Source organism: Crocuta crocuta, unplaced genomic scaffold (genome assembly GCF_008692635.1).
Source record: "Crocuta crocuta isolate KB4526 unplaced genomic scaffold, BGI_CrCroc_1.0 scaffold3, whole genome shotgun sequence".
In the NCBI taxonomy this organism is placed as follows: Eukaryota; Metazoa; Chordata; class Mammalia; order Carnivora; family Hyaenidae; genus Crocuta; species Crocuta crocuta.
The window spans coordinates 16,333,056-16,361,042 of NW_027529934.1; the positions used below are offsets into that span (position 1 = coordinate 16,333,056).

At 44.1% G+C, this 27,987-nt stretch overlaps 1 protein-coding gene across 1 annotated transcript in view; it reads left to right on the forward strand.

Moving 5' to 3' along the window:
* The window catches only part of TNR (tenascin R), an 83,835-nt gene extending 56,904 nt beyond the window's left edge, over positions 1 to 26,931 (forward strand). The window contains exons 17-21 of the mRNA XM_077763140.1: positions 14,557 to 14,708; positions 16,099 to 16,195; positions 21,118 to 21,279; positions 25,717 to 25,880; positions 26,812 to 26,931. Of these exons, the coding sequence (XP_077619266.1) occupies positions 14,557 to 14,708; positions 16,099 to 16,195; positions 21,118 to 21,279; positions 25,717 to 25,880; positions 26,812 to 26,931 (695 nt within the window). The remainder of the gene's footprint in view (positions 1 to 14,556; positions 14,709 to 16,098; positions 16,196 to 21,117; positions 21,280 to 25,716; positions 25,881 to 26,811) is intronic.
* Positions 26,932 to 27,987: the final 1,056 nt, after the last annotated feature.

The window sequence follows — 27,987 nt, forward strand, 5'->3', positions numbered from 1 at the left end:
ATTTAAATCACTGATGTGTACCACACCCTGCTGGCTTTGTCTTTGAGATTTATCAGAACCCACTGAAATGACCGGTTGCAGAATGAAAAGTTTGTGGGCAGAAGCAATGCATATGGAAGTACCTTGCACAAAGCCTGATGCACAGCAGACATAATAAATGCTGGTCGAATGGAATAGTTAAATCCCAGCTGCAGAGCATGGAAGAGGGGTTTCTGGTGAAATAAAGCTGTAGAAGGAGATTTTCAACATCCATCACACGGATGGGACAGGCAGAGACGTACTGCCTGCACAGTGTGGTGCCCAAAGTCCCTCTAATTTCAGGTTCTCTCTGCCACCCCCCAATGCAAATTTCCCTGAATAGATTATACTAGACCTACACAGTTGTTCCCATGTCAACATTAGTGAGCCTTCTCTGCTTGAGCCATGCCCCTTCCCTACCTTTTCTAACCACCCCTTTCTTCTCCCCTGCCCAAAGCAAATTTTATTAAGGAGGAAGAGAATACAAGAGTACCAGCTTCCTAAATGTGGGGATCAGGATGTTATCAAGAGGGAGGGGCATTTGGGTGGCTCATTCGGTGAGAGTCCAACTCTTGATTTAGGCTCAGGTCGTGATCCTGGGGGTCATGGGGTCGAGCCCTATGGAGATTGCTTAGGATTCTCTCTCTTTTCTCTCCCTCTCCCCGCCCCCAACCCTTCCCCTACTCTTGTGCATGCACATGCATTCTCTCTCTCTCTCTCTCTCTCTCACACACACACACACCCCCCCACACACACACACAAATAAAAAAAAAGAAATGAAGGAAAAGTTTGAGGTTTGCTTAATGGGTGGCTTGAGCCAGATGCCTTGAGGAAGAATCCAGGAGAAGGGGCCTTCAGCACCGGGGGCAGGTGTTTCTCATCCCAGAACTCTCCTGTTAGCCCCATTGATCTCTTAAAGGTCTCTGGAGATCAGATTCCCTCTGAACTGTGGTCTCAGTGGCTTCACCTTCAGCCTAATTCTGCCTCCCCTGACTCGAAGCACATCCCAGCTCATCCTCTCCGTTCCTCTCTAACTCCCCCCCAACACACACACACACTCACACACACACACACACACACACACACACACGGAAGCCACATAGCTCGCCCTGTCCACTCTATCTGCGGGCCACTGTTTGCCTAAAAAGAAAAAAAGGAGGAGGAAGAGGAGAAAAAGAGGAGGAGGAAAAAGACGGAAACAGAGGAGGAGAAGGGAAGGGGAACTAGAAGAAGAAAGAAACAAAAACAAAGAGCAGAGAATCTTTGCACATACTTGAAAGATTGAAGGGCTGCCAGTCTGAACCCCATGAATTATTCCTGCTGAGCAAGAGGTCTGAAAAACACCAGAGCCTCCTTTGTGACGGCACATCAGGGCTGATGGATTTAGAGGCTAATTTCATTCTAGTAACAGGCATCCTTTCCGACTTCATTGACAGTACCTGAGCTTTCCACTTAGCAGCATCCTATTCTTAGGATGGGATGCTGTCAGCTGATTGTTCTAAGCATTTTCCATGCCTTGCCTTATGGAACAAAAGAGCCTAGAGCTGGGCCCCTGATTGGCCTTCCTCCACTGACAAACCCTCATCTTGCCTTTGGTGGGCTCACCTCAAGCAGATGTCTATTTAATGGTCTGGAAAGAAAAAGAGCTGAGATGCTTTTAAAAATAAAAGTAAAAGAGAGAGCGAGAAGAAAAGAACTCACTCCCACAAAACCCCAGAAACTTTCTTTGATCAAGATGTCTTCCCTTGCTGCATTCCTGCCACAGAGCATAAACCCATTTCATTCTTTCCGTCATGTTAATAGCTGTCTGTCCTGTTGTCTCTGGTGTTTGCACAAGGCTCTTGGGGGGAATTTTATACAAGTAGTATGGAAGAGAAAAAATATGGATACATTATTTATAATTTACTGTCGCCTGAAATTTCATTCAAGGTCTACTTGTCTTTCAGAAGCATGAATATAAATGAGGAAACAAATATTCCCCATAGAGCAACAGGGACTTGGTGAAATGATCTTCTGAGAGGCTCATTTCATTGTCTCTTTTAATACCATAAGAAGCAAACAAGACGCTCACGAAAGCTTGTCCTCAGAGACAGTGAACACTATAAAATAGGTTGTCTTGACCTTGAGGTTAAGCGAAGACAATCATTTGTGGAGGTACCGAGAGATGAGTAATGAGAAGTTTTCTTTATTGCCTTTGCTCCAGTCCTATCCCACATCCAGGCTGAGTGGCTCTCTGGGGTTTTTCGGGAAAAGCTCTGGGAATCTACGTTAACACAAGCTTCAGTTTTTGAAGCTGTAAAAATTAATGAGGATTGGCAAATCCTAGGTCCCTGGACAATAGATAGTGGGTCATGCAAATCCACGTAATTATCAGTTGGGAATCCCAGTGACCACTGTGCATTGCTTTCTACTCTTATTTATATCACACTTCCCCCTTCACCAACATAGGGAACTGAAGAAGATTCTCTGTGCTCCACTACTTAGAAACAGCTGGAGTGCTAGCTTCACTGAAATAAGCAAACCCCCAAAAGGAGAGGTCCACCTTCTCCTTTCTTGGATACCTGACTGTGGGCAAGGAGGCAGGGCACTAAGCACCCCATTTGAACAAACCATTCCCATCCATGACCCACAAGGGCCCTGTCTACTTTTATGCACTTATATCTTACTACTTTGGTCTCTTCTTCTGCCTTCTACACACAACCATTCTGAGGCGTTGAATTTGTGTCCTTTTGTTTATACATGTTTGTGAAAAATGCATTCTTGGAAAAGTTTTGAATATATTGTAAAGGTGTGCAAATGGCACTGGATTACATAATTCATTCCCTGCTCTCTCATTTTCCACTCAGCACTGTTTTTAAGATCCACTAATGCCATTGTTCAGGGATCTAGTCTCTTCCTTCCAACTGTTGCAAAATACTGCATGCTGTTCACCCATCACATGTTACCTCTCCATTCTCCCAAGATAGACATCAGATAGTCCCCAACCTTCCACACCACAAATGGCGCTGCAAAAAATACCTTATGTGTGTCCACTTACGAATCAGGGAAGCAACACCTTTGGGATATACTCCCAGAAGAGGAATGACTGGGTCACGGGGTACCTGTTTACATGGTTTAACTAAGTATTGTTCTTTGGGATGGCTATGCTAGTCCACGCTTCCTACAGCAGTTCATGACAGCTCCTGTTTCCAATGACATGATCCAGCTTTGTAATTTTTGACCATCTAATGGGCATAATTGATATTTCATTTTCTACTTAATTTCTTTAAATAATAACAAGTTTGAGTTTAATCATCTCATCTATGCTTGTTAGCCTTTCGAGTTGCCTTTTTCTGTAAATTGCTTGTGCATACAGCCTATCTTTCTCCAGTCCCTGTGGTAAGTTAGTATTGCCTATCAGTATTTGAGGTTTGGAAGTCTTTAAGTCTTTCCCTGCCTGTGGGACACAAAGATATTCTTCTATATGCACTTTTATTAACTTTGTAGAGTTTTTATATTTTGTCTATTTTGTATGTGGTATTGATTTGTGGTGCTTTACTGTATATTAGGTTTCTATATGTACATGTATCTGTCTCTGAACTCTGAACTCCATATTCTAGTCCATGGTCTATATCTGTTCTTTTGTCAACACTAACTACATTGTGTCTTAATATCTATCACTCAATATCTTAACATTAATATCTCAATATTAATATCACTTTTATTTTTCTAAGTCACCTCAGCTCTTGGTGACCTTCATTTCTCCATAGGCATCTCAAGTTCCACCAAAGAAATTTTGTCTTGAATTTAGACTGGAATTGCAATGAATTTCTAATTTGGAGAGAACTGACATATTTAGAATACTAAGTCATCCCTTCTAAAAGTATACAATGTATCTTCATTTATTCAAATCATCTTTGTGTTCTTTAATAGGATTTTAAGCATTTTTCTATAACATTATGTTCTTGGCTAATTTCTAAACAACTTATAATTTCTTATTGTGTGGTGACTTTTATTGGACTCTAAAAAATATTTTCTATTTTCTTATTGCTGATATGGAAAGATGCTATGGATTTTTGTATATTGATCCCATACCCAGCAATCCTGCTAAGTTCTTTTATTAATTCTAATTATCTATTATTTCTGTTGATATTTTTAGGTAAATGTTTTGTATCATTTACAAATAATACTGGTTTTATCTATACTTTTCTAATCCTTATACCTCTTATTCATTTACTTTTCTTTTCCTGTCACATTAGCTGAGACCTCAAGAACTATGTTAAACTGAACAGTGATATTAGATAACTTGACTTGTTCCCATTCTTTTTTTTTTTTNGCGCCCCGACTTGTTCCCATTCTTAAAGGGAATGTTTAGTTGCAGCTTCATGTTGCATACTTTTTGCTAAGTCTTCATTTTTAAGTTTTTTTTAAATGGGAAAATTTTAAAAAACTAAGATTTTCTAAAATAAAATAAATATAGAGGTCCCTGGGTGGCTCAGTCTCTTAAGTATCCAGCTTTGGCTCAGGTCATGATCTCGTGGTCCATGAGTTCAAGCCCCACATCAGACTCTGTACTGACAGCTCAGAGCCTGAAGCCTGCTTCAGAATCTGTCTCCCTCTCTCTTTGCCCCTCCCCCACACACTCTCTATCTCTCAATAATAGATAAACATTAAAAAATGTTTATTAAAATAAATATATAATTGTCTAATCTTAAATAAACCAAGATAATATTTGCTTAGGTTTGAAGTTTAAAACACTTAAGTTACAGAATTTTCTTCTATTTGAAACTAAAAGTTTTGTCATAAACTTTGTGGTTAAACTTTATCAAATGGCTTTTTTCTGCATCAACCGAGTTAATTGTATGATTTTTTATCCTTATCTTAACAACAAGATGAAGTACACTGATAGATTTTTCTTTACATTCCTATGAGAAACCTCACCTGAATATGATTTTTTTTTTTTTACTGCGCTGTTGGGTCTGATTAGCTACGATTTTGTTTAGCCTGTTTACACATCTACAATCGAAAGTGAAATTGACCTATACATTTTCTCATGTACATGCTTCCTTATTGAGTTCTGAAATCCATGTTTCACTAGATTCATTTAAAAAATCTAGACAGTTTGGGGTGCCTGGGTGGTTCAGTCAGTTAAGTATCTGACTTTGGCTCAGGTCATGATCTCATGGCTTGTGACTTCGAGCCCCACGTTGGGCTCTGTGCTGACAGCTAGCTCAGAGCCTGGAGCCTGCTTCAGATTCTGTATCTCCTTCTCTCTCTGCCCCTCCCCTGCTTTCTCTCTCTCTCTCTCTCAAAAAATAAATTTTAGAAGTATTAAAAAACCTAGACAGTTTTCATTCTTTTTCATACCTTTTTGGGAATAACTTACAACAGAACTCATCACTAAAACCACTGGAACATTTTTTGTTGTTGTTGTTTTGGTTGTTTCTCTTTGTTTTAGGGACATGAGATGTTTGACTAGTACCTCCACATTATCTACCTAAGGTCTCTGTTTCTTCTTATACCAGTTGTGACTCTTTATAATCTTCTAGGAGTTTATTCATTTCATCTGAGTCTTAAACTTTAGCAGCATAAAATTCCTCGAAAGACTTTATTTTTAATCTATGATATATCTGTAGCTATTTTCCCTTTTTCATTTTACTTTTGGCAGCTTCTTTCTTAATAATCAGTCTTATTAATATTAATCAATATTAATATTTTCAATGAACCAGCTTTTAGATTTAAGATCCATATTCATGTTTATTTGTCCCTATCGATTTCTTTTATGTTTATTTATTTTTGAGAGAGAGAGAAACAATATGAGTGCAGAAGGGGCAGAGAGAGGGAGAGAGAGAGACAGAATCCAAAGCAGGTTCCAGGCTCTGAGCTGTCAGCATAGGCCTGGTGCAGGGCTTGAACTCAGGAACTGTGAGATCATGACCTGAGGTGAAGTCAGATGCTTAACTGACTGAGCCACCCAGGTGCCCCTGTCCCTATCGATTTCTTAAAATGATCAGTATAGTACCTTCCCTGAAGTAATCCAGGTACTTGAGCATGTTCTTGAAGCCCTCTGGACTCCTCCCCACTCCCTGTCCCTTTCACCTTCACCCAAACAAACCCTGTGTAGATTTGGACTGTGGGTTGTTAAAAATAGACATTTTTCCCCTCTTCTTTTATGATAGTCTTTTTTTTTAAGGCACAAATAAGACATCTTACTCCAGTATTTAACCACCCTTACTTTTCATATCTGCAGCATTTGCCGCTCTTCTGAACTGTGTGCTTACTCGAGATTTTCCAGAAAGGGTTTTGTAAGGCAGACCTTATGAAATCACACATGTGCAGAGCAGTATTGTGTTGCACAATTGCAGTATGATCAGAATTTTTGATTTTTTTTGAATTGCAGTATGATCAGAGATACAAAATGCCAGGTTTAAATATTTGTTTCCTTCATATTTTAAAATACTCCATTGCCTTTTTATATGCAGTGTTGCCACTGAAAAGTCTGATGTCAGTCTGATTCTTGTTCCCTCTGGAGGCTGTCTGCTCTTTCCAGAAGCTTTTAGAATGTTACTCTTTCTTTTTTACAGTCCTCCACTTCACCGTGTGTCTTGGGCTTCACTTTTCTTTGTATCTTTAGTCCAACACTTTGAGAGCCCTTTAAGTCTGAGGTGTTTTATATTCTATTCTGAGACACTTCATTATTTCTTTAGACATTTCTTTCTGTTTTTATTTCCCCTCTTTAGGACTTCTATTAGTTAGATGTTGGCATGTATATTCTCTCCTCCAAATCTCTTAGCTTTGTCTTTATGTTTTTTTATCTTTATCTTTGCTTTTAAATCTTTTCAGAAAGCTCCTCGATCTGATTATTCAAAAATTTATTTATTTGTGTTTAGCTGAATCTAAAGTCTCCATTTATCCCATCCATGATGTTCTTACTTTCCACTATTATATTATTCATGCCTAATATTTCTACTTAATTATTCATGATTTTCGTTCTTTTTTTCATATCGTTAATATCCTTCCTGACCGCCTTAAATAAAGCTATCATGCTTAATTTAAACTTGTATATACTATTCGAATAGTTCTGCATCAGGTCATGGAAGTCACACTGCCTATGGTCCTTCTTTCTCAGTAGTCTTACTCTCTAATGATGGACATTCTGCCTTGTGGGTTCGTGTTTCTTTGGGATTATCAGCTGCTGTGCCTGTTATGTGTGTGATAGAGAAGACCAAGTACACATGAAGAGGTAGATAACGAATAGTTTATGAAAGTATGAGGGAAAAACAAAGATAGAACTTCAAAACTTTTTTCTAACCAACTCTTTCTCTTTTTTTGTACTATTTACCTGGTTTTCGTACCCAGATAATGGTGGCCTTATTGAATGAGTTGTAAATGTTCCCTCCTTTTCCATTTTCTGGAAGAGAATATATAAAATTGGTGATGTTCCTGTTTTATATGTTTGGTAGAATTAATAACAAAGCCATCTGGGCCTGGAGATTCTTTTTTAAAGGTTTTAATTACAGATCCAATGTCTTTAATAGTTATAATCTTATTCAGGTTACCCATTTCATCTTGGGTGACTTTTGGTAGACAGTGATTTCCAAGGAAATGGTCCATTTCATATAAGTTTTTAAATTTATTTACATAGAATTGTTTGTGGTATTCAGTCGGGCAGGGATGTTCAATCACTCTACTGGGAGGGCAGTGAGTTTCATCAAACATCAATACCATCTGCCTAGGTTATGAGACGGCATTGTGGATGTTATAGAAGGACCTTATATGTCATTATACACAGGATTTTATCTGGCCAATTTTTAATTGTATTTTCCCAAATGTTTTCAGAAAATCTAATTGTAATTTCCTTTTTCATAAGCATAGGGGTGGATATGGTGTTCCCATGGTATCATACATTTAGCAACTATTTACTCAGCATCTACCGTGGGTCAAACACTGTTCTAAGTTCTGAGGATAAAGGAGTGAACAAGATGAATCAGATGTTCACCCTCCTGAAACTTATGTTCAAGGGGATGAGGCAGATAGGAATAGACAAAGGAAGGAAAACAGGTAATTTCAAGTAGTTATCATATTATTTTTTTTTTAAAAATAACCAGGAATGGAATAGACACAGATATAAAGACCTAACCTCTAGGTTCTTATGGTATGAAGCATTTTCTGATTGGCACTTCCTTCCCCTATCATAGATTCTGGCCTCAACTAAGATGTCAGAAAAGGCCTCCCTTTGAGCTGAGACGTTTGATCCAGGGCTTGAATGATGAGAGCGAATCACATGAAGAAGAGCATTCCAAACCCTGTAAGAGTAATTACTATACCCCAAAGGAGGGATACATTTGGCATGTTCAGGAGATTAGAGAAAGCCAGCAAGGCAAGGATGTGGAGAAATGGGCACCCTCTTACACTGTTGGTGGGAATGCAAACTGGTGCAGCCCCTCTGGAAAATAGTGTGGAGGTTCCTCAAAAAATTAACAATAGAACTCCCCTATGATTCAGCAATAGCACTGCTAAGAATTTACCCAAGGGATATAGNCAGGGTAAGGATTTCAGATGGTCTTCTAATTGCAAGAAGCCATTAAAGTTGGAGCCATTGTCCTGAAGAAGCCATTGGAGGTTATTTGTCATGAGAGGGATAGTATGAGATAGGATCACATTTACATTATAAAAAAAAAATCACTCATTAAAAAATGGAGAGTGGATGTAAGTAGGGTCATAATGGCAGGAAAAGACCAGGCAGGAGGTATAACCATGATCCAGCCCTCTCCTTGCCAGATCCAATCAACAGACACAGAGAGGGGTCAGGCTGACAGGTGCTAGTCTGTGTTTAATTCATCTGCTCTGGAACTGGGTTTCCTAATATAAGTGAGTCCAAGGAATAAGGCACATTAGGTCAGAATATTGCTCTGCCAGAGTACCTTCAGCTTATCTTTGAAAGGAAGAGTCAGAAGCCTATTGTATTTGCCCGTGGTGGGTAGAGGCAGCTGATCTGCGGTGCTTGAGGACCTTTCTCAGCAACTCTGCTTCAGATGAAGGCATTCAAGTTACCTATTGTTCAGTTGGTTCTCCATTCCTGTTATATCCTTAAAAACTTTTGTCACTTCTCGTCCTAGATTCCCTTTTGAATGGTGTCTTAACTCCAGTCTCACCCCAGTCTAATTCATTCTTCACCCCACAGTAAGAGCGATCTTTCTAAAAACTTGAGCTTAAAGTCCACCAATGGTCTCTTCATTCTATCACCTGCCCAAGAAAGTTCAGCTCCTTAAACGGCATGATCCAGCCCCTGCTTACCTCCCTGAGGCTCTCGCTCATCCACTCAACCCAGCTCCTGGCTAAGTCCACAGTTTCTTAAATAAGCCATGTTTTGTGCAGACCTGGGACACCCTTTTCCCACCGATTTGTAGCTAACTTCTACATCAGTTCCTAAAATAAGGAGTACTTTCTCACTAGCACTTGCTAAGCCAGCCACATCCCAGGCTCTACAGTTCCCTCTACCCTCGTCAGCCCAAAGCTTCATTGAATGCCCACCTCCATGTTTGATAGCTCCTTATACTTACCTCTTTCCCAGAGCACTTAGAGCTTGGGGTTATATTTGTTGGTTTCTCCCACCAGAATGTGAGCAACTGGAAAAATGGGACTCTGTTCTTTTATTCTTTATATTCCCATCTCTTAGCTCAATATTTAGAACCCGACAGATACTCCCTATATGTCTGTTGAATGATATAAAAGAATAAACAAGTAATGGATTAGAATATGCTATTAAGGAGGCTAAGGTGGTGGGTTTTCACAGCTCATGTGTGCTGAACCGGTAACTTTGCCCTGTCCATGACCTCAGACTACCCTCCGCAAACCTGCCAACCAGAAACCCACTTCTGGGAAGGACAGTCTAAGTGCTGGTGACCAGAGACAGCCACCTGTGCTTCTGTGGAGAAGCGCACTTTGCTGTGTAGTTACACAGACACCTGCTGAGGCTGTCCTCAGAGAGAAATGCTGGCATCATGCTTTGGTCCTGATGCTAAGGCCATAAAAGTGGGCAGATGCTCTCCAAAACCATTGACTCTGACTCTTTTAAAGTTGGCATCCAAGAGCAGAAAACAAGTAAGGGACAGGACAGGGACAGATAAAGTCTCTTCCTTCACTCCCAGCTGGCTGGGGGTTGTCTAATTGTGCTGTATGTCACGTAGCTCACATCACCCCACTCAGCACTCAGCCTTCGGATGCCCAACACAAACCAATTTCCGAGCAATTCTTCCGGTGAGTGCCCCAGTCCTGTTGATCTCACAATTACATCTAGAAACACTTAACCATGAGACATCACAGTGTACTGATCACTTGGCATTGCTTTCCTCTTAACTTGGTAATCACTGAAGCTTGGGCTTTCTCTCTCTCTCTCTCTCTCTCTCACACACACACACACACACACACACACACACACACACACACGGCTCTTTGTCAAGCCAGGCCCCAGTTATTATACCAAAGGGAACAAATGCCTTCCAATTTTGCTTTTGGTCCTAAAACTTCTGCCTTGGGGATAATTATTAGAGTGATCTATGTTAGGGTCAAAGGTGAGTTTCTGATGATTTTAGATGGCATGACATCTAGAGCACTAGGGATGCCTGAAATCTTTCCTGACAATCTCCTAAGAATGTATGAAACCACAGTATACATGCAAGGAACATAGCAGAGTAGGAATCAGTGCATTCCTTTTTAGGAAACAATTTTTTTAACGTTTGTTGATTTTTGTGAGAATGACAGACAGAGAGCAAGTTGCGGAGGGGCAGAGAGAGAGGGGGAAACTGAATCCGAAGCAGGCTCCAGGCTCCAAGCTGTCAGCACAGAGCCTGATGCAGGGCTAGAAACCATGAACCATGAGATCATGACCTGAGCCAAAGTTGGACACTCAGCCAATTGAGCCACCCAGGTGCCCCTCAGTGCATTCTTTATAATCAGATCATCTAAAGTCTAACAACCCCTAAAGATGAACTTAATGGGAAAAACTTGAATACAAGGCTTAAACTCAAGGATAAATAGCATCTCTTATTCCCTCACTTTCCCAGTCCACCCAGTCTAAATCTTGGGACGGGCCCACTCAAGACATCCCTACTGGGAGAGATGGGGAAGGAAAGAGGGAGGGAGGGAGGAAGAGACCTAGACACTCAGTCTGGTCACTAAAGCATAGGATCTCGGCAGAGAAGGCAGATGACCAGACCCCTCGGGGGCACAGTGTGGCTTACCAATTCCATCTCTTGGCCTACGAGGAAAATGTACCAGAAAAAGGGAGGAGTTCAAATCCAGTTGTTCCTCAGTCTCATCTGAGGAGATCTGGTAAGACACTGACCCCCTCCCACTCCCAAATATTCTGATTCAGTTAATCTCCTACAAAACCCAAGAATCTGGATTTTAATGAAGTCCCCATTTGGGAACAATTAGCGAGCCTTTGCCTCCTCTCATCTGGTGAAAAGGAACACTGATTTGATCAAGGACTAGTGATACGAGGCAAAATTTTGGCAAGACTGAGAGCCAGAGAGGGTGGAAAAGAGTGGTTTCATGGTAGCGTTGTGTTCTTCAAACCCTCAAGAAAATTCTAGTCGCTGCACAATACTTGTTGATTGTCTTCCATTAACGCCACAGACTATGACAAATCTAGAAACAACCAGGTGGCCTTGCAATTTGTCAACAGTAAGACAAGTGTACCCAGCAACTATGCATCAACTCCGAACACATTTGGTGAGCACCTCCACCACCCAACCCAGTGTGGGGTCCAGGAGGAAGGAAATGCAACCCTTCCTCTCCTGGGAGACAGTCTGGGAATTTCATCTCATCCAAACTTTTGATACCGCTTAAATTCACATTTTCTTAAGTCGATTTCATTCCCATTTTCTGAATTAAAAAACATGAATCCCTTTTTTATATGACAGTCTTTCAGATGTTTCAAAACTTCTCCAGGGCAAATTCATCTCAATTCACTATATTTATTTTTGGTATATCTACCTTTAAAGCAACTAATGTGTTTGAGCCTTTTTAAAGTATCACTAACTTTAATGTTAACAAATATTAAATAATCAACATCATCAAGGTGAAGCAACCTGTATAACATCATTTATTTACCTATCCTGAAGTTTGGTTCTATTTTAGATGTGTATTTGTATAAGGCTTGGGGGAAGATGTGCAGTTTGGGACACATTGGATTTTGGCAAAAAATTGGGAGTTCTGGCCCCTTTAAGGAGTTAGACTGATTAAGGAAAAAGAACTATTTTTTATTTTGTTAAAAAAATTAACATTTATTATTTGTGAGAGAGAGAACAAGAGAGAGAGGAGCAGAGAGAGAGGGAGACGCAGAATCCGAAGCAGGCTCCAGGCTCTGCACTGTCAGCACAGAGCCTGATGCGGGGATTGAACCTACAAACCCACAAACTGTGAGATCATGACCTGAGCTGAAGTCTTATGCTTAACTGACTGAGCCACCCAAGTTCCCCAGGGAAAAATAACTATTTAACACATAAGGTAGGTGCTTGCTTCGGCAGCACATATAATAACACATAAGGTAGGAGCAAGCTGAAGACCAAGAACATTTGTGCTGATCTTCTCAAATGAGAAAGTCAGACGATGAGAGGAGTGGAGAAAGGAAGGAACAGTCTGGTTGCTGCAGAGACCAGGTGGAGAAAGGCTCAGGAGCCAGGACATAATCACAGTGCTGTCACAGCAACAGGGAGAGGGGGAAGTGCTCCCTTGCACGTGTCCCCTGAAACATAATCATAACCTCTAGAAATATGCAGAGTCGAGAACTCTTGTCAGGTTCTAAAACATGCTTGAGATGGAAGTTCAGAGCTTTTCTGCAGCTATTTAAGAAAATCAGTTTGGGGGTCAAATATTTAATTTGAACATAGAACTTTCCAAGGTAACTTTACCTTTGCGGCTTTATATGCTTGTAAGATAAATACAGACATCAATTAATCCTTTGCTGTATGAATAGATGTAGATCCTATAAACTGTATATCTATGTTACATTCCATGTAGTCAAGTGTAGGGAGCACTTGACTTGGGGCCTCAGCATTTACGTTCATGTGACCCATGGAAGCTGTGTGATCTTCCTGAGTACAGTTTCTTTGTCTGGAAAATAACAACCCATTTGATCTATAACAGTCTGCCTTTCTCTCCAAGTGTCTTGCAAGAATCAAATAGAAATAAAATGCACTTTGTCAAGTACAAGTTTTATAGAAATATATTGTTACTCCCTGGAACAAACATGCCTGAAGGAAGATGCCCCTTTGTTCTAAACTCCCTTAAATGGGAGTGAACCTTGACCGTGGCAAGCTGGACAGTCCCTGTGCTAGGAGTTAACACATCTACTGAATTCCAGTGACTTCATCCTAGCACAGGATGCCTCACAGATGATCTGTGATGGGAGCCTTAGAAGACCAGAGTGTTCGGTGAGGATATTACTTCGCCTTCCCTGGGTGGCATTATGCTGTCCAGTTGCTCTGACCTCCCAGCTGACTCCAAGTGGCCCTCTGTCACACCTGTAGTGCACTGGGCCTGCCACTAGGGGACACAGTAGTGAGTGAGACGTGAGGCTCCTACCCAGACTCCTCGTAACTGCTACAGTTCAAGGATGCAAACGCACGTCACTGCACTCCATCGACTCTGAACATCACTGTATTTACAGAGCACCAGAATCACTTTTCCTCACACGTCACGCTCTTCCTTGTGCTTGCTCTATCCACTCCTTCAGTCCAGAAATCTCCTCCGGTGGGATCTCTGCTTCTTGGCTTGCCTGCCAAGTATTAAAATTTGCCCCGAAGCTAAGCTCTTCAAGATACATGGTTTAAGCTACTCTTTTAGCTAATTAGATATTGTTCTACAAATTGGGCTGTTCTCTCTGAAAGATGAGCAGCAATTTGTCTCCCCTGCCCTTTCCTCAAACTTAAACTGAACTGTAAAACATGGCCCTTTGATTGTTTAGTCCAATGAGGAGATTATTTCACTTGAGGAGGAGAGGTCCCTCTTGCTAACGCTGAGCTTGTTTGGGCATTCCTTCATGCTGGTGTGAGGATGGCGGAAGGTTTTGCCTACTGTCTCTCATCCTTTTGAAAGGTGGGCCCTTACAGTGATTTCTTGTGGCCCACGCATCTGTAATTATCACCTGAGCAGCCCACTGGCTACATTAACACACGTTCACCCTGGAGGGAGGGGGGGAATATTTTTTATTATTCCCATTTTACTGACAAGAAGACTGATACCCAGGGAAGTCAGGTCATCTGCCTAAAGCCAAACAAATAGGTAAGTCAAGGAGCGAGGCTGTGAATCCAGATCTTTGGTCCTCAGATCCCATAAAGCAGTATATTGTTTGATAAATCCAACATCAGCTAAAGAGGGGGGGGATGTAGGGTAAAGCGGGGTTCCCACACGCTGTTTGAGATCCACTGAGGGTTTCTTACAGCTCTTGTTGAAGTGCCACGAGGCACCCCCACAACCTTCTCCAGTCTAAGGGCCCGTTATGCACAGTAGGAGAAAGGAACCTTTCTGGAAATTACCTCTTATCCTGCGCAGGGGGCCGGGTGTTTCCTCATCCTCAAGACTGTGCCCAGCATTTGATGAACGGAGACACTCTGAGTGGGGTCTACACCATCTTCCTCAATGGAGAGCTAAGCCGGAAGCTACAGGTGTACTGCGATATGACCACCGACGGAGGTGGCTGGATTGTAAGTACACGTGGTTGTTCTCCACACACAAACACCCTTGGTGTCTCGTCCATCTGGCTCAGCACCTCTGGACCCAAATTTCACCATCCTCTGGCCATTATTCATCCACCCCTCACCTGTCCATCTCGGGGCTCTTCATTGTCTCTGGGCCCTTGCTCACCAGCCCCATCATAGATTTGTCCAAGCACTGGAAGGAGGAAGCATATTGAGGTTGCAGGCTGCAGTGACCTGCCCCAGTGTAGGAGCCTCGGGAATATGGCTCCGGGGTGCCAGGGAAAGGGAGCAGTGGCCAGCTAAGCCCAAGGGTCTTCCCTGCTGTAGGCTGCAGCGGTCATAAAGGAATAGAAGGGGCGGCTCCTCTGTAGGAAGAGGGTCCTCTGCAGGAGTAGGGGAGCCTCTGTGGGAAGGTCTATCGGAAGAGTAAATGAGGGAGCAGATGAGGGGCAGAGCCTGGAAAGCCATCTCTAGTTACACCCCTGCCCCACCCTTCTCTGGCCTCCCTGGGTCTTCCCCAGAGCCGCCATAGCTGCCAAGAAGCACCAATGGTCAGGAAAAGACAGACACCTTCCTTCTGGAACTAATAGAGTAATACCAAGAGAAGACAAAGGACAGCCTCACAGATGTCCCCACCTATCAGCGCAGCTCACTGTGCAGATGGGAGAGTTCCTGCAACCTGGCCCTAAAGCAGCCCAGCGTTAGCTCAGTCCCTGCACGCGCACAGTAAACCCCACCCCCCACCTTCTGCTGCTAACACACAGCCCTGGGTTTTGCTTGGTGCAGAATGGATAGTTTTCTAATGGAGTTAAATGGTGACTGTGCTCATAAGCTACTCTTGGGAGACATTTTCTTTTATGTTTCTGACATATTTGTGCCTCCTTCTTAAAGCATAATTGGAAATTGAAGCCAAGGCTGATGCATTGGAGGTTAAATGAAATTAGCACTTAAGCAGCTTGGAAAGTGAATGATATGTTAGTTGCTTTGCCTGCAATGGGATGATGACAGTTACCAGCTGATGTGAAGTTGATCCCGTTCTTTGGGTGTGAAATGCTTTCCTCTACACCCGGCCGCAAAAAGATTAATTTGAGAGCCAAGCTTATTTCCTTTGCCTATTTGGGGGCTCGATATGAATCCTGAGTCCCTTCTACACCGTGGGGGTGCAAATTAGTGTCAACATCACACCCTGGCCTATTCATCAGGGGCCTCTGCACTCAGGTGAAGAGCTCTGAGCATCTCCTACAAGATGTTGGGCTAACACCGGGCTCTGTACTGCAGTGCTCCTTATCTGAGTGTCTTTGTAGAGGCAGATCCAAAACTTGGTTATAGTAATTTTAATCCTGAGAGTTTCTTTTCTGTAGCATCACTTCATTTCCCCCACTTTTCTCTCTCCCAGGTATTCCAGAGGCGGCAGAACGGCCAAACTGATTTTTTCCGGAAATGGGCGGAGTACCGTGTTGGCTTCGGGAACTTGGAGGATGAGTTTTGGCTTGGTAATCCTCCTTTGTACTCTCCCTCAGAACCCTGTTCTGGCTTTTCGTCCATCTCTCTCCTTTGTGTCTGTCTGGGATTATTGGAAACGCCATGGCTGTTGAGAAGCTGACAGCTCGTGAATTGCTTTCAGTGCCTCTTGCTCTGTTTGGCTCCACTATTGATCTGTTTTTATCTTATTGTGGTGTTTTCCTCTTTGCTCTGTCTCTTCCCATCCTCATTAGTAGTCTCTTATGCTGATGGATCTTGACATGAGGCAGCGACAAAGGAAGTAAGCCGCCTGGTGAGGGAGGGGGAGGGGGACACAGCACGCCAGCTGGGCATCTCTCAGAAGCTAGGCACTGGCCGGGCCAGCCTGCAGGTCAGGAGAGAAGTGAGGCGGCCGCCCTGCCCCAGCTCCCTAAAGGAATGCGATCACCTGACTTGGTGAGGGAAGGGAAAACATGAAAGTGGCATTGGAGGTGACCTGTAATCTCCCAGAGGTCTGACACAAGCAGGAGGTATAGATTAAGAGCTGAACCAGTGTGTGAAGGTGAATCCACACCCCATCCACGCAGGTAGCAGAGGCACCAATCCTGGAAAGTGGCGAATCTATTACCTGCATCCCTGTCTTGGTTAGATTTTCACAGTGATGTGCATGAGGAGGCAGGGGGCCAGGCAAATAGCCAGCTCCCATAGTCGTGGTCTCCTTTCTCTGTCCCCATCACTGTCTCATCCGGGCCTCGGTGTCTTTCTCCTGGATGCTCACATGACAGCCCTCCACCTCACCTCCCTGCCTCTCCATTATCTGCATGGCCTTCTTCCTGACGCCCAAAATCCGAGCAGTGGTTAACCTCATTTGTAAACCCAGGTGAAAGCCAAACCCCTTAGTTAAGGTGCAAAGCCCTCTCTAATCTACCTCCAGAGACTGCTCTCCACCACTAAGCACTCCACTCCTCTCCCCACCCCCAGCCCCATACACACACCAAACTCCAGACATCCATAGTCACTAATGATTCATCTGCAAGGAACACTCCCAGCCAACCATACCACCCCCCCCCCCGTACACCTTGGCGTGCATCTGTGTATATTCAAAGACCTCTTCCCATAGAACCTATCGTGCCCAATGTTCTCACCCTTTGCCTGTGGGAGAATTGGCCACTCTCTCTTCTGTGTCCCCAAAGCACAGTGTCTATTTCTCTTTCTGTCTCTCTTGATGATGCTGTGTAAACTTCTTTCAGGACTGGGACCACATCATGGTCCTCTTTTAATCCCATTGCCTGTTAATGGTGCCTGAGAGAGTAGGTACTTAAGGATGACCTCTGTGGTTGTCCTCCCCAAAGCCTATAACCCCAGTCTAATCGTGAGGACAAGATCAGAATCTCAATTGACCAATATCTGACTGGTATTCCTCAGAACCATCAAGGTCATCAAAAACGAGGAAAACCTGGCACATCTAGGAGATGCCTAAGGAGACCTAACTAAACATAATGTGGTATCCTGGATGGGACATAACGGGGAAAAAAAAAAAGAGCAACATTAGGTAAAAACAAAACATCTGAAAAAATATGGATTTTAGTTCATAATGTGTTGATATCAGCTTGCCAATTGTAACAAATGTATCCTACTAATGAAAGGCGTTAATAATAAGGGAAATTGAGGGTAGAATCTATGGGAACTCTATGTGCATCTTCATAATGTTTCTGTAAATCTAAAATGAATCCAAAATAGGCCTGTTTTGGGGGCACCTGGGTGGTTTAGTCTGTTGGGTGACCAATTCTTGATTTCCTCTCAGGGGGCATGATCCCAGGGTCATAAGATCAACCCCAGAGTTTGGCTCTGAGTAGTGCATGGAGCTTGCTTAAAATTCTCTCCCCCCTCTCTGCCCCTCCTCTACTTGTACACACACACTCTCTCTAGGTCTCTCTCTTCCAAAAATATAAAATAGCTTATTTTTAAAAGTTTATTTATTGGGGCTTCTGGGCGGCTCAGTCAGTTAAGCATCTGACTTCGGCTCAGGTCATGATCTCACAGTTTGTGAGTTCGAGCCCCGTGTTGGGCTCTGTGCTGACAGGTCAGAGCCTGGAGCCTTCTTGGGATCCTTTGTCTCCCTCTCTCTCTGACCCTGCCCCACTCCTGCTCTGTCTCTCTTTGTCTCTCAAAAATAAATAAACGTTAAAAAAGAGAGAGAGAGTAGGTATCAGTCAACCCATGATAAGAATTTATTGAGTACCTATTAGATGCCCAGATCTATGTTTGCTGATGTAGGTAATAAAACTACAAGGTAAGAACATCGAGAGAGAAGTCAAGCCAATAGGAAGTATTTACCTTCTAAAAGCTTCCATATAGCCTGGGAGGCAAGTGCATGCACACAAATCCAAAGGCTCAGCAGACAGGGCTCGTATCCCCCAGACCTCAGCCACTCTACACAGCATCCACAATCCTCGTGTTATCTATGAAGTAGCTGGACTACTACACACTTAAATCCCCTCTGTATCACTTGCTTTATTTAGTTAAATCTACTGTTTGGGGGAAGAAACTTAATAGCATTGCAAGCTAGTTACCATGTGCCAAAATAAAAAGGAGCCTTAAAATTAATACAATGAAAAGGAAGCAATGTTAATATTATTAAAGACAGTTAAATACAGAGCCCTCATGCCTGATGTAATGGCAGGGGGCGGGGGAGCGGGGTGGTACAAACAAAGATTAGAAAATGTCTGGGGGCTCACCACCAAGCACTAGGACCAGAGACTGGAAGTCAAGGTTAGGATTAGAGTTAAAGTTCCTCCTTCACCTATTAAGAAAGAAATAGAATTTGGAAATACCTTTCTCCCTATATGTTTTAGATTATTTACTCATCCTTATTCCCAGAGTATTTCTCATCTGGTGAGAAATGCCATCCCACACTGAGAAACACTGTAAACCTACCAAGTACCAAGTACCGAGGAGAAGGCCACAGATACTCAGAGAGGGGAGGGGTCAGCTGTGTGGAGGAGGTGCTGAGGGATGAATGAGAATACATGAGGGAAGGGGACAAGAAAAGAGGTAAGGAAGGGATTCTTCTGATGGGTGCAAATGCGATAGTAAGGAAACCAACCACTCAGAGGAAAGGTGCAGGTCAGGGAAAGAAAAAAATGAGGTTAGTGGGTTGAATGAAGGCACATTATGTTACCTAAAGCTGGGAAGAAAAGTCTTGACTTAGTGCCATAAGTAATAGGGAGCCAGTGAGGGTTCTTGAACAGAGGCATGGCTTGGTGATACATAGTTGGACAGCAATACTCAGATTGGGGATAACTACGACCCATGGTCTATATCTTAAGTTGGGTTCCCTAGAAGCAGAGCAAGGAGTCTTGTTCAAGTGAGTTATTGGGTGAGTGCTCTCAGAAGCAAGGGAATGGAGGAAGCAAGACAGAACAGGGGGAAATATGCAAAACTGTGGTTTGCCTCAGGTGAGCATGAGTGCGGGAGCATGAACTGCTTCTCAGAGTTGGTCCCCACTAGGGCAAGGGGGCTGGCCTTTTGTACCCCCCATGTCAGGCATTAATGAAGGTCTGCTTCAAGGCTTGGGGGAGCGAGAATGTAGCTGCCAGGGGGAAGTGACTCCTGTATGGTCAAGAGCAATTATCCAAGAAGGCAGCTGTGAGTTGTTACCAGTTGTTACCTGCTCACAACATCTAGCAGCTGGGGGATAGGTCCACCATCTACTGAGGCCATCCAGGAAGGCACCCCAGGATCTACTACATCCACACAAGCATGAGCCTAGGGTAGGTTGTAGGTCAGCAACCCAGCAAACAGCAAATAGTCCTCAACTTATAATCAGCATAAAGCTTTAAGTCTCAATGAGGATAGGGAAGCAGAAAGATACAGGTGGCCCTCAGCCAATCATTTCACTTGTGTGGATTTCAATCTCCTTTTCCACAGAGAGATTAGCCTAAGAAATCTCTAAATTCCCTTCCATCCCCTCGATTCTTTCATTCTCGTGATGGCATGCATACTCTGATAGATATGAGATATGACAGCCAAGCAAGAGGACCTCAGTTCAGTAGGCAGATAGAAATCAGGACGACTCCGACATTACTAGCAGTGGAAGCTGAGTGGTTCAAAGTCTGGACAGGTAGGTCAAAACCAGAAAGTCCCAGAGCACAGCCAGCCAGGGCAAGCAGACAAGGGAATATATATGAGAAAACATCTCAATGGAGAATGTGATCTCACAGAGTTTGCACCTTATGAGAATCTATTAGATCAAGACCTGGGAAGCATAGAGCCCAAAGAGACACAAATAGGGGAACATAACTACCCAGAAACCCATGCAGAGGGGGCAATGCAAGCTGTAGCAGGTAGATTAGACAGAAAGGAACCTTGGTCATGGGGCAGATGGCTATATCCCCTAAGCTGGCTAGGGGAGCCCAGGAGAGCTGGAGGCTGAGAAAGGGAAGGGCAGTGTAATGCAAGGTAACAGAAGCCGTTTTGCAGGCTAGTGTGTGATGGTAGGATGTCTGGCTCTCCTGGGCCCCTAGCGCTGGTCCTGAAGTCCTCTGATCAGTATCTCTACCTCTGGCTTCCTATCACTGACACCAAAAGATTCATGCCCACGTAATTAATGCCTCTTGTCATTTTCACCCAACAACAAGGTTTGAAGTGGAAGATGGAAGGGGAAGGGCCTGGAGTCCTGAGGCTCAAGGTTTGTCCATAACTGGGTCAAGACCGAGTGAGAGGACCCCTTGAGCTGACCCGTGGTGGAAACCCATCAGCAGACCAGGGCTTGTCTTTCTGCAGGAAAAAATTTATGAGTCTGGCCAAGATCTGTTTGATAAATGACCTGAGAAGTTTTGAGGGATCCCCCTCCTCCTCTATAACATCTGTTCTGAGGCCACAATCCCATTTTCCCTCCCCCTTCCAAAGCTGCTGGCTCTGGGCCCCCTACATTCTCTGCTCTTCTCCCCAGGACTGGACAACATACACAGGATCACATCCCAGGGCCGCTATGAACTGCGTGTGGACATGCGCGATGGCCAGGAGGCCGCCTTCGCCTACTACGACAAGTTCTCTGTGGAGGATGGCAGAAACCTGTACAAACTGCGCCTGGGAGTCTACAATGGCACCGCAGGTACCCCAGCCCCTGAGGAGACAGACCCCAGGGCCGTGCACTCCACTGTCCAGGCCTGAGCCACCCGGGGCAGCAGCACTGACAGCATGTGCGAATTCCCTGCTAGCCACAGTGGGGTGGGGTGGAGGGCCAGGAGTCCCAGGCACTGGTGCCAGATGTCCAGAGCCACTCAGGTGACCTGAAATCAGTTTCCAAGGGCTTCAATTTCCTCATCTGGAAAATCATAATAATGATGCCTACCCTACTTCACAGAGTAGTCAGAAAAAACACGATCAATGCAGTGAAAGTATTTTTAAAGTTTAAAAGAAAAAAAAGTGCCACGTGAGGGCAAAGGATTGTTTTTCTTGTCCCGATTAATCAATATGGGCTCTTATCCAATGAGAGCATAATCAGCTATTGTCTGGCTAGAAATTCCCCCTGCGATGACATCTAGGAAAACCATCTTGCAACTAATGGAGATTAAACAATCCCTCCGTGTTCTGAGATGATCTCCTCCTATCAGCAGTCACACCTTCTAGAATGAGCCTCACTGGCCACATTTCTTTCATTTCTCCATGAGAACCAAGTACATGGTCACGTTTCCTATATAGATTTTTATGACATCTCTACTAAGCAGAACAACCATTTCTATGAGCTCTGTTGCATTAATAGTTTTCTCAGAACATAATATCCAGTCTCCTTCTTAGGCTTTTCCAATCTGTTTCCTGGGTTCTATTAAAGCACATTTCATAAGACCTGTTTGGCGAGATATTCTACTGTTTGGTACGTGGAGTTACTGGTCCTTTCATTAACTCCAATCGTAGGACTAAATGCTAGTGTTTAATTTTAGCAGCATGGTTGTGTCTCTTGGAATTAAGAAGATCAGCAAGGTGTTACCCTTCCAATTACTGCATCTGTCCAATTATTTCTCTTCTCATTCAGGTACTGTTACTCCATAGGAAGACACGCTTTATTCATAGTGGAGATGATTCCCAATGGCAGTCAGTCAGATCTGCCTGAAGTGCCCCTAACAAAAATTCCAATTTGCCACACTTCGGACATAAAATAGCCATTGAAATGGAGTGTATTAACCAAGACATCAGACTAAACCATTTCAAAAAAACCTGATACCATCCACTCCCTAAGATTAGAATTGGACCTGCAGAAAAGCAGTTCTTATTCTCCCCACAGGAAGGAAAGCAACCCCTCCCCATTGCTCCCCCGTCCCACCTTCCTCCCCTTCTTCACCTGCTCCAGGCGTCTGCCTCCCATCAACCCAGCCACTGTCGCCTTTCCTGCAGCTCCGGCTTGCTACCGAGCCCCATGGAGGGCAGGACTGTTGAGCCGCATTGTACTCTCATGTCTCATGGGCAAAGCCTGCCAGTAAATTGGCCAATCATCAAAAATTAATTACAGTGTAAACCCTCCCTTCAAATATTCAGTTCAGCTTCCTCAAGGATGAAAACCTGTGCTTATGTAGTCTTCCCTCTTCTCTGGGCAGCTCTACCCAATGGTTGTTTTGTCTAGGCCAAAAGTCTCCAGAGGGGAAGAGGTCATCCTATCTTTCTGGCATTTACCATTGCCCAATTCCCTTGGCCTTTATCTTGACTTGTTGCTCACTTTATTGCCCCTGTTGCCAATACTCCATCCAATGGCTTCCAATCCAAGTTCTGCCCCTCTCCTGTCCCCATTCCTCAAGGCTATACAAACCTAAGTCTGTAGTCAGGACTCTAACTAGATAAGAACTGAAAACTCCAAATCAAGTTATCAATAAGAGGTTGAAGAGCAACCCTTACAGGTTCATTGTACAAGTTATGGGGACTCAAAGGAAGCATAAGCCTCTGCAAGGACTAAACATGTATTTTTTTAAAAAGATCCACAAGAGGCACCAGCTCTTGATCTCAGGATTGTGGTTCGAGCCCCCATGTTGGGTATAGACACTGCTGAAATGAATAACTAACTAAACATTAAAAAAAGATAAAAACTTAAAAAGAACCACAAAGGAATGGTACCACTTCCAGTTTATGAGGTGTTCATTAGCCTAAGAAGGAGTAACATCTGGCTAGGATCCCAGTGATGAGGGAAACAGTCCAGAGAAGGCAAACCCTGGAAGGGAAGTCACAGAAGGAGCTGTTATCATGGACAAAGGGCAGGCATGAAGGTCCTTGTTGCCCAGGACAGGTGTGTGTTGAGAAGAAATAGAAGGAAGATTGGTAGAGTAGGATTGGAGCTGGAGCCTGAAGGGCTTTAGAAAAGGGGGCTGTCTTACCATGGTGAGCAGTGGAGAGTCATGGTAGGTCCTGAGACTTCGGGATTTGGGGGGTCGTAGGAAGATCAGTGTGACAGCCATAAACCAGATGAAGTAAATCTGAGTGAAGAACAGACACCAGCTGGCATGAGCTGCTGCATTAATCTTGGTAGGAGATAATAGGAGACTTGACTAATGTCAGGAATTAAGAGAAAGGTATAAATCTGAACAGTGGTTTGAGAGAGAAAAACCAAGACTCAGACAACATACTGCATATATGAGGTAGGTATAAGGCAGAGGTGGGAAGGGGAGCCAGATCTGGGGAGGAGACAAAGACCAATGGTGGAAGACCTATCCCAGGCAGCAGCAGGTGACACCAGAGTGGAAAGTGGAGAGGATTGTTCTCGGACAGCAGTGAGGGCATATTCTAGATTACAGAGAGGCAAGCAGGGGATGAGAAAATGAGGTGGGCAGAAGCAACAGAGTTAAACTGGTGGTAAAGAAAGGGTCACCAGATAATAGGATTAATCCAAGAATTTTAATTTCTTTAATGTTTTATTTTGAGAGAGAGAGAGAAAGAGAGAGAGAGAACATGCATGTGCATGTGCATGTGGGAGAGGGGCAGAGAGAGAAGGGAAGAGAGGGAATCCTAAGCAGGCTTCATGCTGTCATTCAGGGCTCCAACTCATGAACCATGAGATCATGACCTGAGCCAAAATCAAGAGTTGGATACTTTACTGACTGAGCCACCCAGGTGCCCCCTAAGAATTTTCAAAGGTAAAGGATAAGAATATGATTTAGTATTGAAGGAGTTTAAAATGCATACATATATATTTTTGCATATATATATATATATTCTGCATATATACATAAAATAAGACATGTTTTTGCCTTCTTCTGGACCTAAAGAAATGGGAAAGAATGAGTTTCAGGTAGTGGGATTAGCTCTCTCTATGGACACAAAGCCTGATCCCCTGTAGACTGGGAGGAGAGGACGAAAAGGATGGAATAGAGACAGGATATGTTGAGTTGATGACCCAACTGACCTGAGAGGATCAGAATTCCCCACAGAATAAAGACCATCCCCTAAGAGCTAAGCTGTGGTGGGAAGAAGTTAAGGCACTGAGTGGCTACCATGAGTGTGGAGTAGGATGCCACAGATAACACAGAACTATGGTCCCTCCCAGCTTAAAGTGAGCTCAGAAGCATCTACAATAATGTTCATTCAATGACATGAACCCCTTCATGACATCTCCATGCATAAATTCCACCCAAAATTTGGCCAATAGTTATAGGTTAATTACAGTTTGATCCCTTGGCTCAGTTACTCAGTTCATAGGAGTCAACTGCACAACATCTCAACAAGATAATACCCAGCCTCTGTTTGCCTCTAAGACTAGAGATCACATCCCGTCTCCAACCAGTCTGTCCTGTATGTGAACAGCTCCAATAGCTAGGTAATTTTTCCTCCTATAATTAGCTAAAATGTGCCTCCTCTCAGTCTCCACCTACTGATCCTCATATCCGCCCCCCCCATTTATTTTATTTTATTTTATTTTATTTTATTTTATTTTTTACTTAGTAGCCCATGAGCTATTTGGAAATGCTGATATGGCCCTCGTCTCCCATTCAAGCCTGCTCTTCCCCAAGATACAGCCCTGGTTTTCCCAAACCCTTCTCTGCCGTGGTTAAGATTTTTTCATCATGCTTTCTCCTATGGACTGGAACTCTAGCTAGCCCCTCTTTACATCTGGCATCAAGTTCTGAATGTGGGGTTTTGGGTGTGGGTTGAGCAGACCTAATGAACCATGGAGAAGGCCATGCCATGAATGCATGGTGTAACCCAGATTGACCACATCACCATGCCTCATCACTGTCTCCTGTGAAGACAAAAGAATCGTGCAGGCCTGGAAGAAACAGATGGGGGTGGAGGGAGGTGAGGTGAACTGAGTGGACACAGCTCTTAGCAGAAGGTCAGAGGGATGAGGAAATGAATTGCAGAGAGCAGCATGGAAAGTTGCTGACCCCGGGGTAAGGGAGAATAAGAGTTCAGTCCAGCCAGGCTGAGGAAATGCGTGGAAATGGGGGAGGAGGTAAACGGAAAGTCCCTTAAGTGGAAGCTAGGTTTGTTGGGAGAGGGTCAAATGTCCAGAAAATGATGACAAAAGAGTGAAAAATCAGATAGCTTTACAAAAACATCTTTTTTACAGGGGACTCCCTCAGCTATCACCAGGGACGCCCTTTCTCCACTGAGGACAGAGACAATGATGTCGCAGTTACCAACTGTGCCATGTCGTACAAGGGGGCCTGGTGGTACAAGAACTGCCACCGGACCAATCTCAATGGGAAATACGGAGAATCCAGGCACAGTCAGGTAGGTGAGGCTCTGCCCCAGAGCTGTGGAACCCATGGTCCCTAAGCTTTCTGTTCTCAATGCACAATTTGGTCTTACATTTCCCTTTATAAAAATTAAAAAAAAAAAGTCTTGAGAAAGGAATATCATGAAGAGGGAGGTAATGCAGGCTCTGGAACAAGGGGAGGACCAAAGTGGAAGCCAGTGGAAGGAAAGAAAAGCATCTGGACTCAGGAGCTAGAACTCACCCAGAGAAGCCCTTGACAACCAGTCATGTTCCATTTCGTTTCCTCATCTAAATGATCCCAACAATCCCATGGAGAGCTCATCCATCTTAGGGACAGCTTAGAGGTTCAACGTCATCTTAAGAAAGACCCCAGGAAAGTAGAGATCAGAAAACCAGTGTCCACTGGACTATCTCTCCCCATTAGAGACGACGAGTCCACATGCTGGGCAGTGATGGGGTGACCAACCGGACCAATCGGGACTTTCCCAGTTTTAGCACCGAAAGGCCAGCAGTAAGGGAAACCCCTTGGCCCTGTGCAAACCAAGATGGTGGTCACCATAGGCAGAAACCACCTGACTCTCCCATCAAGAGTGAGCAGTCAGACACAATTCTTCTCTTCAAAGTGCTTGTATGCTATTGGGATTTTGAAATCCAGCACTGATAACTGGTGCATGTAAATCCTGAAAGCCAAAACATTAAAACTGGAAGAAAGAAATGACCTGAAGAACAGCCCTAATGAATACCCAGGCCATAGGCATGCTTAGAAAGAAAACCTGGAAACAGACTCTGCTCCTTTGACCTTATCAGGGAGCTGGACCACAGAGCTTCACGTTAATGGAAAATGGCTAAATACATATGGTGGCTTCCCCACTCCTTTTCAAGTTGGGGAACACCCAATTCTGGGGGGAGACAAAGACCTGACATGCTCGTCTTTCTCCTTCCCAGGGGATCAACTGGTACCATTGGAAAGGCCACGAGTTCTCCATCCCTTTCGTGGAAATGAAGATGCGCCCCTACAGCCACCGTCTCACAGCAGGGAGGAAGCGGCGGTCCTTGCAATTCTGAGCAGTGGGCGACCACGGGCCAACTGACCTTTTCTGTCATCTGTTTGTATTTTATAATATGAAACAAGGGGTGGGGGTAAGAGTAATGTGCTTTGCGACATGTTAAGGGTGTTTGAGGAAGCAGGCCGCAGCTGTTCGTGGTTTCTGCTATCCGGGGCCTGGCCCTGGGCCTCCATTCTCCCTCCCAGCCAGTCATCCTTAACCTTCCCCTCTTTGCCCACTGAGGAGGGAAAGTGTGATTTTTTTTTTTTTTAGAAGGCCAATTTAAAGGCAAGTCCTGGCGTTAGATTGCTAGGGCAACGGGCCTTCTTTACCTGCCCTCCTAGGAGTTTTCCTTCACTTCCAGGTATCTGTGCTCTGGTCACTGCCTTGGATGGCCAGGTTCTCACACCAGCCCACGGAAGAAGCCACGGCAATAGAGATCAGCCAATAGCTCCCATAAGAGGAAACAGATGAATCTTACCCCATCCCAACAGCCCCTTCTCATCTTCTGACACTCTCACCAGCCAAGTGTCACACTACCTTCTAAGATCAGTGGCCTCTCTTCCAGCCCCAATCAATCCTGTGCCTACTGCCCTCCGACACTTAGACCCCCAAGGCCCCACAAGCCCACCCACTGCTTGTTCTAGACTCTGGTTCCCAAGGCATTGCCCACACCTGGCCCTGGGCTGCACAGGGGCTGTGTCCTGAGGGTCTTAAGTCACTCCCCCTCTCTCGGGTAAGACAGACAGCAACTTCCTTTATGGGTGAAAGGGGGGGATGGGTGAGGATTTAGCGCTTTGGGGTCACACAGTGAGTCAAGGACAAAAGAAGTAGAAATCAAGGCATCTGCCATTCGAGATGACAGGTCCCGTGGAAAACACAGATCCTACCTAGCTCTGTTTTCTTATTTCTGGTCCTGTTTGTCATGGATTTTTTTTTTTTTTCCTGAATTGCAAACGGAAGGCCTTGTTTCCATCTTCAGCCAGGCTCAGCCTTAATGTGGGTAGCTTAATAAGGATCAGAAGAAGAAGTTATAGGACCAGCCAGCCATTCCCCTGGCTGGTAATTCCTGGAA